Source organism: Arvicanthis niloticus, chromosome 23 (assembly GCF_011762505.2).
Source record: "Arvicanthis niloticus isolate mArvNil1 chromosome 23, mArvNil1.pat.X, whole genome shotgun sequence".
NCBI classification, from domain to species: domain Eukaryota; kingdom Metazoa; phylum Chordata; class Mammalia; order Rodentia; family Muridae; genus Arvicanthis; species Arvicanthis niloticus.
Window position 1 is genome coordinate 2,632,791 of NC_133430.1, and position 10,965 is coordinate 2,643,755.

A 10,965-nucleotide genomic window follows, 5' to 3' on the forward strand; every position below is an offset into this window, starting at 1 on the left:
GCTTTGAAGCAAAGCTATGTGCCATGTGCCTGAAATACCATCTTCAATGCATTTGAAGTTGCCATTTCTTTATAAGAAAAAGATCATCCTGACCAGGCTTGTGACCCTCCTTCAGAAAACCAGAGGTTTTCTCCATTCGTTGGTGATGATAAGAATTTTGAAATGGGACCAAAAGCTGTCTCCTCATCTCTTTTAAGCAAAGGGGCTTTATAAATTCTTCTCAACTAGCTATATGTGGCAGATTCAGAACAGCCACAGAGCAAGGGGCAGCCAGCTCAGACTAGCTGAGGGTGACTGGCCAGTCACTGTATTTCCTGAGAGAGCCAGAGAGCTCACTGAAGTAACTTTGACAACAGAACAGACAGTATTTGCTTTATATACTGTGTGATGTGAATTACTGACAAGACGCTCTACAGCATAGACATGTGGTTAGAAAAGACAAAAGATTCAATAAATTGGAGAAAACCTTAAACTGCGTATTGATTAAAATTTTAAACATGGCAATCAAGTGAAGAATTTTATAACCCTAAATAGATTAATACATTTAGAGTTAAGTAATATTTTATATTAAAAAATGCACTCCCTAACTTTTATTCTGTATATTCTGGTCTTGCATTGCTGCTGAGTGGAGTCACAGTTTCATTATAGAAAATCATTCATTATGAAACAAATACTACCAAACTCCCCAAAACTATGGGGTGTTGATTATGCCTCTTGTGTTTTGACTCTGTTGTTCATACTTCTCCAGGGTTCTGTTCTACTTCCAGGCATGTTGGGTGCCTGTCTGTGTTTCTAGAACATACAGCACACAGTTACCACTGCTGACTCATAAAGATACACGCACTCCGTGTTCCGCTAACACACGCACTCCGTGTTCCATTAATCAGCATTAGGTTTCACTTTATCCAAATAACAGCAGAGGGTGGCAACAGATCAGGTCAAAAGATCCCGTCCTATAAGACCCCAGGAAGCTGATGATTTAAGAGCCATCTTCAAACATCTACACAACCAACCCATCTTGCAACTGTGGCGAGTTTCATTAATAGTGGCCAGATTAAGATAACAGATAATGCATAATTCATGTATTGTACTTTCCCCTCATTTCTAATTAGCAACCCACTTCCCAAGGCGGCTAACAACGTAAGACTATCCAAGAACGGTGTTAAGATTAATACAGAGCCATAAAATTGTGGTTGCAAGGTATTTACACGAACGCTAATGAGAAGTCTCAAATTGTCATCATAAAAGAACCCAGTACTGTGACTTCCTGAAGGAGTGTAGATCCTGAGGGAGGGAGGAAACAGACTGCCCCCTCCCCACACTCCCAAAATCAAGTTTGGCAAATCCAAGCCAGAAAACTTGGAAAAGTTTATTTTTACCTGGTAGGCTTCGGTGGCATCTGCACTGGGACCAGCTCCTAGTCCAGACAATTTGTCCTTCAGCTTGTACTGCGAGTTGTGTCGGAGGCAATAGGCAAGGCTGGAAGCCAGGAGAACCCCCAGGATGCAGGCGATGGAGAGGAAGGTGAGCACAATGAACTTGGTAGAGTCCTCTTGCTCTTCCTGATGGGGCAGGAGCTTGAGCTTTCCTTTCTGCAGGAGGAGAAGGAGGGGGAGGAGAACAGGTTACCACTCGAGGAACCTTGACTCCAGCAACCCTTCCCCTTCATGCACAACTCCAGGCTCAGTGTAGCCTCAGCACACGGGGAGAGGGTTGTGCAGGGCCACACAGAGAAGAAAATTCCAACACCACACCACCTCCAGACTGGATTTCTATTAAGCAGAAGGCAAGAGCAACCCCAATGGTGACTGCTTTTCAAACTTAATAATGTAAAAGTATTTGGTACCTAATTTCCTGTCTTAAGTAAAGCAAAGTGTACATCCTTCCTAATCAGACACAGATTTTGTCCAGAGCATGTAACCCAGCACATGTTTTGGCAGGAGAAGGGTAAAATGTTAACAGAACTAAATAGTCCTCAGTCCCAATAGAATGCACTGGCCAGAGTCATCATAGCTCTGGGACACGGCTTCTTGCTCTAGGAGACATTCTGTGGGCTAATGCAACCAGCTCTAGTCACCCTCTATAGGCACAGACTCCCAACTACCGGTACCTGAGTATTGTTCCTTCAAAGGGGACAAGGTCTTGAAGAACAGGCAATTGGGAAGTTCACTTCTCATCTTGGGGGAGTAGGTGAGAAATCCTTTCCGTCACTCAAATCCAGGGCAGATAGCCAGACAGCGCCCCCCTCATTAGCTTCATTAGGAGGTGTATTAGCAACAATTAAACACGCCACAGGAAAATGGAAGGGCCGCAGGCAAATCGCCCACGACTCCCGGCCAGCAACCCCTACAATTACTCGGTAAATGAATGGAAGAGCACGCCCCTGCCTCCGTCCTGGTTGCTACAAGAGGAGAACAATTAGCAAACTCCTTTCCGCCACCTAATTTCGCGTGGTAACAAAATGGATTTTTCCCCATGAATGCCTGGCCGGCCTATTCATTATCTCTCTTCTATTAGTAATTTTCTGCTCCGCTTTCAGCCTCCCAACTCTTCGTTTCCTCCAGTCTCTGAGTGTACACAGTGTCTCTTATGTCAGGCCGGGCCCATTTTTATCTTGTAATCATAAAGGCCACCAAAGCAATTATCGCTAGTCTTGACTGGAAAAGCTGGTCATTAATTAGCCTGCTTTTGCCTTCGGTGCGCGGATTAGCGGGCGCGGGGACCGAGTTAATGGAAACGCGGGTTAAATGAGAAAAGACGCCGGGATTTCCTGCCTGGATGCGCGGCTAGGTTCTGTTTGGCTCTGGACCCAGGAGGTTCCTGGGCTTCAGTAATGGATGGAAGAGAGGAAGGGAGGGGGCTCCAAGGCCCGGCAAAGGGGATCTTTGGGCGGGGAGCAGGAGAACCCGAGCAGACACGTGGACACCTTGCCCAGGACTGAGTGGCTGCTATGGGCCAGGAGCACAGAGGGCCCTGCACATGGAAAAAGCTGTGGAACCCTTCCCTTCTTCCTCCTGGTTTCCTCCCGGGTCCCCTCCCCCCGACTTCTCACTCCCTCCCACCCCACACAAGAGCTTCTAGAAAGAAGTCACTCCAGAGTCTCCCGCCCCTCCCCTTAAATCAGCGGAGTCCCCATCCCAATTTCCAAGCTACACTTCTTTGCTCCAGCACCGGCAGGATCCCAAACCACACAAATAACCCTTTCGGCCAGGGTCTCTGGCCCACATGGCTGTCCTCACATGACTGGCTGCAGTTTGCACAAGAACAAATCCTTTCCCTTAAGCTCCTGGCCAGTGCGCCTCCGCACCATTCGCAAAATGGAGAGGTTCACTCCCCGGGTTCAGTATGGTCCTAGTTATGCCAGGGCGGGAGCTAGCTACATTCTGCCGGATCAATGGCTGCGTTCCCGCCGCCCTTGCCTGTCTAGTCTCTTTTCAGCAGACCACAACAAAGGCAGTGGTGTGATGTCAGTGCCAAGAGCACCTTACCCAGCCGTTGAGCCTGCCTGAGGATCCCTGAGGCAAGGCCCAGCCTAGGTTTTGGGTGAACCCGCGCGCCACTTGGTGCGCTGGAAATAAGACCTCCCTAACCTAGCTTCGGGTGTGAAACTCCTCGGCTTCAGGTTCTCAGATAGCTATAAGTTACCAGCCATGCTGGGCCACGGTATGTGACAGCCCATCAGTACACTCTGCACTGGACTCGCGGTTCCACGGAGCTGAAAGAACCACAGGGCTAGGAGCATCAAAAGACCAATGGCCCGGAGTAGGAACTCTGCCAGATTGACAACACTGCCAGGTGACAGACACTGGGTACTCTGGGGCCACAGGAAGAGGTAGGTGATGTTCCTACAAATGAACTTCGCCCCAGCCTTTTAGGCAACCTGCGGGGCAGCCTGTGGGGCAACCAGACCCAGTGAAAAGCCCAGGACTGCACTGAAGAAGAGGAGGGGGTGTCCCAGCTTCGTCTTTTTTTAGGTTTTACTTTAAACCAGTTGGGTGCTGGGGTTTACTCAGGGACCGAACCAAATTGTCCTGGCAAGAGCAAAGACTTCATTCTCACTGGACTCCCGTGGGAGAACTGAAGAGGGCAGGGCCAACTTCTCAAAAGTCACAGCAGATTCCCCTAGGCTCCACCCATCTCTGACCCCTGCCTGGTCCTGAGGAGTGGCTGATTCCCAGGATCAGTGCCCCAGAATCCCTCTTGCCACTGGCCTGTGGGGTAGGAGTCATGGAGGCACGCAGATCTGAAGCTATGGGCCTGGGTGGGAGGGCTCCCAGGAAGGTTGGCAGAGTGGAGGTTGAATGGAGTGACGTCTGACAGAAGAGGGTAAGGTAGATGCTGGACCAAGGGACCCCCTACGAGTCAATATATATTTAATATTAAGGTCTGAATTTCAACTGACTGATGGCTTCTCAAACCTGAAAATTATCACTTAGGGGTTCTCTGCCTGACAGTAGCGCTAAAATGCCCTGCCCTGAAATGGCAGGGTTGAAATGGGTGGGGGTGCGGTGAGAGAACTGCTAGCAGTGGGTGGGGCTGTAAGAATCCTGGGGGGTGGGAGATAAAATCTCTAGAAATTCTTGTTTTAATGTCTGTTGATCATCCTCTTCTAGGTACAGTGACTGAGTTAACATAACTTTACGTCTCATTTCTTCTTGTGGAGCTAAAAAAAAAAAAAAAAAAAAAAAAAAAAAAAAAAAAAAAAGCAAATTTAAAAATGCTTGTTAACCAGGAGCTTCAGTGGGAGAAGTGAGTCTGCTGTAAGCTTAAAAGTGAGTTTGCACCTGGGCTAACTCAGGTGCAGCTGGAGTGTGCCCCAGTCCCTCTCAGAATGGTGACTTCCCAAGGATGAGCCGTATGGTGTGGACCACAGGCGGCTTTCTTGGGCCTCCCAGAAGACAACCCAGACTAGTCACAGACATCTTATCAGTCTTGACTTGAAATTGAAAGAAAAAAAATGATGCTTAAATATTTATAACTTTGACATTTACAGTCAGATGTCTTTTAAACGCAGAACACCTTCTGCACAGTGGAAGCTCTTTCTGAAAGTTTGGAACAGCAGCCGGCTGGTTGAGGAGGGCAGCGGATTGGATTCTCAGAAGGAGGTTGTCAGGAGGTGGTAGGGGGTGGGGTGGGAGGGGGAGGGGCTGTGCATCCAGGAAGCGGGAGGCACACTCACCAGCACTGCACTATCAAGTTCTGAGCAGACTTAAAAAAAAATAATAGGAGTAAGACAGACTTTAAAAGTAATCAAGAATAAGCAGGTCCACGTCGAGCCAGCTCAGAGGCAGCTCCGGTGAACTGTAACCTTGAGTGTGTTTTGTTATCATCTCCACCTGCAGCGCCTAAAATTTAGAATATGCGGTTTTGCAGAAGCTGTGAGGCAAGGTCAGTGTGGGATTTGTGGAGCAGCTCTTAGACCATATCCTGGTTGAGTTCAGCATTCCCACCTCTGCCTGTGAGACACATGGGGCTTTCAGTGATGTGTCTGCTGAGCCATCCTTGACAGACACCATTATAACTTTTTTTAAAAAGTTGTGTGATAAGCTGAGGGGGTGTGGGATTCTACGCCTAGAGTCAGTTGTGAGAACTAAGCCACATCAATACAAAACTTTATGGTGAACATTTGTAGGCATGCTGCCAAGATAAAATGTAACATAACCAATTCACAAGAGGCAGATATCTCTGACTTGCAGTTTAGAAGCTGTGTCTGCACACACACATACACACAAAGTTACAAGCATAAGCATTCAGCTTCGTGGATACTAAATTTCTCTTGTTGACATGCTCATTGTACTATTTCTATGGAATTTGATTTGCAACCTAGCTTCAGCCTATTTTAGCAACCCACCACACACACTTTGGTTTGGAAAAGTCTTTACTTAACGATAAGATGAGGGACATGTCCCCTCCATTTCTTTTGGGGAGCCATAGTATTATGACTGCAAAACCATTCCTCCTGTGAAACAGAAATTAGTCTCAGAGACTATTTATGAGTTACTGTAACAAGTTTGTCTTTGGCTATATGAGCATCTTAGAGAATTATTTGGAAATTTCCTTTTAAATTTACTAAGATATATTTATTAAATATAGTTACTATCACTTTAAAACTGATCACAGTTTCGAGCAAAACATTTTTTTTTCAAGCCTGGACAAGCGACCAAACTTAAAAATGGGAGGGGGAGAAGGGTGTCTTGAAATATTTTAAGAGTATTTTTTTAAAGCTGTTAACTGAACTATTTTTAATTTGGAATTTGCCACAGAATTCTAATAAATGAGAGAAGTCAGGCGGAAATAATCATGTATTAATTCTCTGCATTACAAAATCTTTTCAGAAGCTATTATCAGAGCAAGAGGCATTGCGGTCTGAATTCAGGGTGGGAGAAGGCCTTTGTGCGGCTGAAAGCTATTGTTCCCCCTGTACAGATGAAATTGTACTTGCAAATCTGCCATTCAAATAGCCACCAAAAAAGAAAAAGAAAAAGAAAGAAAAAAGAAAAAGCTTATATGGGCAGAAGAATCTCCCAAGAAATAATTATTTTTAAACATAAACTTTAATGAAAATAAAGTATGTGCTGTTTTTTTTTTTAAATAGGCTGTTGGAAAATTTCAGGCATACACATAAGTGAATGTACAAAAGATAACTTATTTGCTATCTTGAAGCACTACTAAAATAGTTGTTCTAGAAAAACGCTCTGTTTTAAGAGAAGGGAAAATTCATGACATTGATGTCGAAAAGGAGAGAGTTCTGTGAACTCAATCTTTAACGTTGCTTGTTAACCACAAATCGTCCAGGGTAGAAGAGTCAGCTAGGCTTCTGGAGAACCGGCCAAATGGATCTGTCCAAAAAGGAAACCTGCCCCCTTGCATTTTTCCGATTCACTGTCTGCGTTTTCTTTACATCAGAACTCAAAACTCGGTGGCGGGCACCCTCAGCGCACTTGCAGGCCAGCGTTTCGGCCTGTTTGATGCCTGAAGCCTGGAGCGGTCAGGACTTTTCTAGGGTGATGTCCTGCTATTGGAATGGCATATTTGACTGTACTGCCCAGTCCAGTGCTGCGCTAGACCCAACCCTAAGAATTAAATCCCTTCAAGACTGAAATATCATTTTTTTTTTTTAGCTTCACCCGCTCTCAGGCCAGGAAGGCCTTGGCTTTGCCCAGCTGGTCAGGACCGGATTGTGGAAAGAGTCAAGCGCGGGTCTAGGAAGCTGGATGGCGGCAGTCACCAGTCCCCTCCCCCACACTGGGAGGCTGACCCTCACGGGCCTAGGCTTTCTCACCCCTGTTTTCTCGTCCCTTCCCCCTCACTAATTCCCAAGATCTCTGTAGAGGTCCTGGAGATCAGACCTTGGCGCAGGACACAAAAGGTCGAGGGTTCCTGGGAGCCTCCGGTATTCACAACCCCGAGAGGGTCCTAGCTGGGACAATGCCTTAGCCCAGCCTCCCGGCCACAAAGCGCGCCGCCCGGAGCCGTTAATGTCCCCAACAACGCCCGTACCCACCCCCAAAATACCAAAAGCATCGCAGCACTACCGTGGCCGACCAGCACTCCCCAGCCAGGCCACGGTGTTCTCTGGGAGTCCGGCGTCTAGGCTTGGGAGTGGGTGGGCACTTCCTCCTCGTTTCTCCGCTTCTTCATATTTGCTTGATCCCTAAAATCTGTCGATCCTGGCTTGGTGAAAACCATTTGGACCACTAAGCCAGATCAGTAAGACACCAGATCAGTAAAACTCTCGGTTTCCAGCAGGAACGCGCGGTGCCTGGTACCTAGGAAAACCCGAGGTCTGCTGACTTCGATGGATAACTAAAGAACTGGACAGAAACTGAGTGGGATAGGACCCAGGCGGGCAGAGGCGCGGCGAGGCTCGACAGGTGGACTGCAGCACACACCTAGTTTTGCCAGGTATACGGCCCTAGCAATCCTGATACTGACCCCTCTTCTTTAAAGCAGTCCAGCCTTGGAGCGTTGCGGTGCAAAGAAGACGCAAAGGGATTTCGGCTTTAAAAGTCAACGCTGCTGATTTGGGGGGCTACCCAGATATCTGGGGGCACAGCTTCTTTAACTGCAAATCAGGCGGATTTTAGGAACCAAACAATTAGTCAGAAATGAAATAAATAAACTCTTGTTCAAACAGCTCTGAGTCAGAAGTTTTCCTGGAGAGTACGCGACCGCCCCACCTGGCGGGGGTGGGGGGGGGGGTGGGGAGGGTGTCTCAGACAGATAGGGGGTGAGAGAAAATTCGGGTTTCCTTTGGGAGAAAGGAAGATAGAAGCTCAAAGGTGATCCTAGGAGAGGCTGGGATTGGGGGTTCAGAGGACTCCGCTCTCTCCTGGGCCGCCCCCCACCTGCTTCTCTGAACGCTCCGCCCCGGGCCCACTTGGTCCTCTTAACTCGCCGCCAGCTGGGACGCTCGAATGGCACAGAAGCACACCCCGGTATCCCAGATAAAAGAGAGTAAAGAGATCTCCAAAATGCTGCCAGAGGAAAACGTCCCCAGACCGGTCCACTTTATGCTAGCTAGCTGCTCATCCTGTCCTTCGTCCATCCTCTCTTTCCTCATCATTCCGTACATCTCCATCTCCTCTCATCCTCGAGGCCGTTTTCTACAAGTTCTGGATTTCCCAGAGGCCCAGTCTTATGACAAGCAGAGAGGAGTGCTCGAGAGAAATCCTACAGATCACCATCCCATTCTCCTCTGGGGAAGTCTCCTCGAGACGCTAGTCCAGGACATCTGTCTCTCCCTTCTAATCTGTGCGCTCAGAAAGAACTACCATCTTGGGCACTCCGCCTCAGACCCACCTGGAGATAATTCCAAAGGTGGGTCTTTCCTGTTGGCGGAACCTTTGACATGTGTCCTGTGCCAAGAGTTACCCCCTGAACTGGGCAAGACGCCCAGGTCCTATATCTGGGGCCCTCAAGCACACCCTCAACCCTTGGAAGGTTCTGTTCTGCGCCCTGCCAGCACCAAGCTTGGTGATACACTAACACTCTTGATCCCTTCTGCCCCACCCCACTCTTGTCTCCTTTGCTAGGGTTCACCCAACCACCCTTCTCAGTGCCACGACGGGGCTGGCCATCCCGGGTTACCTGCAGCGGGAAGGACGCTGGGTGCCCAAGAAAGCAGGAGGTGGGGGTGTGCGCCCGGCTAAGCAGCTTCGGGGCGCAGCGGCCGCTGGCGACAGCGCCATCATCGCAACCAACCGCTTCCCTGCATTGGAGCCACTGCCGAGCGGGGCCATCCTGCTTCTGACCACAAACTTCTCAGGAGGCGGGTGGAAACAAAGGTGCCGCGCGTCCCAGCGGCGGCGGCGCGGTAGTTCTTGCTCGGAGCCGGAGGGTGCAGCCAGTTCTGCGAGGCCTCTCGGCGCGGCCCGGCGTGCTCCGCCCCAACCCGGCCCCCTGGCTAGGCGCACCGGGTCCCGACGCTGCGTGGGCGGGTGCAGGGCCGGGCTCGGGACGGTCCCCGCAAGGTGGCCGGCCGCGCGCGCAGCTCCAACCGGCGCGGGCGCCGCGCCCCGCCTTATATCCGGCCCCGCGCGCACCCGGCCGGCGGCGGCGGCGCGGCTCGCGGCCCAGCCACCGGTTGCTATAGCGATGTCGTGTCTCCCCCCCCACCCCCCCACATGTTGCTGACAGCAATTGGCTAAGGGGCCGCGGCTCTCCATACACCCTCATCCGCCCAAGACTATGAATGGGCATAAGCTTTGTCAGTCATTGGTACGGCGCCGGAGCCAGGGCCTTCACCGGTTCTTTCTTTCAGTCTTTTCTTTCATTCGCGAGTTGCACTTCATTCTGGCCAAGTTCAGAGTAGCGCTAGGGTGAGGGAATGAGGACTCAGCTAGAAAAGTCGCCCCTCATGGCCCTACTATGACCTTTGCTTATGGCGGAGGAAGTGTTTCGTAGAAACTCTCCAAGAGAAAAAGAATTACGGTAAACCAAGGCCTTTCTCTCCTTTCCAAACAGAAGCATGCTAATTACTTAAGGGACTGCCCCCCTCCACACACATACACGTACACTGTTCAGGAACCCCAGTTTCTAAGACCCAGATGCTCACAGGGAGTAGTCTGTTGAAAGCAGGTGCTAATGAGACTTTGCCACCATTCGTCCAGGCCAATTGCGGGGCTGCTAGCCCAATATGTTGGACAGCAGTGAAAAGCATTTCTTTCTTCATCTTTAAGCTCTTGTCCTCACCCTAGACGACCGCCCCCCCCCCGGGGGCCTGAGTGGAGGGTACAGGACTACCCTTCCAGTCGCTGGAGCCTATCCAATTATTTGACCTGAGCGTAGACCTGAGGCGGGACTCGAGGGGGTCCATGCTAGCCAAGAGGTCTCTAGAGCCCTCCTCTGGGTTCTGACTCTCCGCGTGAGGCTTCCCAGACTCTTCCTTCCCATCAATCTTCCTCCCCAACCCTTGTTTGCCCCAGGCCCTGGTCACAGGTTGGACACCCTGGTGCGCTGCGCCCCCACAGAGCGGCCAGGAGCCTAAGAGCGAAACCCAACATCTGTGCGTACAATACGCTCTTCAGGGCCCACAGCTGCAGGAACAAGGGGAAGAAAGGAAAGTGTGGGGGAGCAGATTCTGTCATACGCAGATGACAGTCTGCTGAGGGCTCTTTTTCAGGAAACCCCGACGCACCCCCCCCCCCCATCCCTTCTCCTGCCGCCTTCCCATTGTTCCTGACACTTGGGACAGCTGGAGATGAAGGCTTGCACGGTCGACCCTGCCGCTGCACACCGGGAGGCCTCAGAGCCAACTCCTGGACCCTGGAACAAACTCCGCAGCCCTCACTGCAGGCCAGGCCAGGAAAGGCTGGCAACGCCTTGGCTTTTCATCACCTGGGCGAAGCCCCAGACCTGCCTAATGCAAGAGGCTGGAGCTCCACAGCCCGGGAGAGGACCAGGCTTCCCAAAAGAGGGCTCAATGCTACCAAGTGTTGCTTCCTAAGGACAACTGCCTCTGGT

The 10,965-nt window shown here is 50.3% G+C and overlaps 1 protein-coding gene across 1 annotated transcript in view; it reads right to left on the reverse strand.

Annotated features, from left to right (window-relative positions):
• Positions 1-10,965, reverse strand: part of Ptprn2 (protein tyrosine phosphatase receptor type N2) — a 747,342-nt gene that overhangs the window by 116,464 nt on the left and 619,913 nt on the right. Inside the window, exon 13 of the mRNA XM_076920936.1 lies at positions 1,380-1,592. Within this exon, the coding sequence (XP_076777051.1) occupies positions 1,380-1,592 (213 nt within the window). The remainder of the gene's footprint in view (positions 1-1,379; positions 1,593-10,965) is intronic.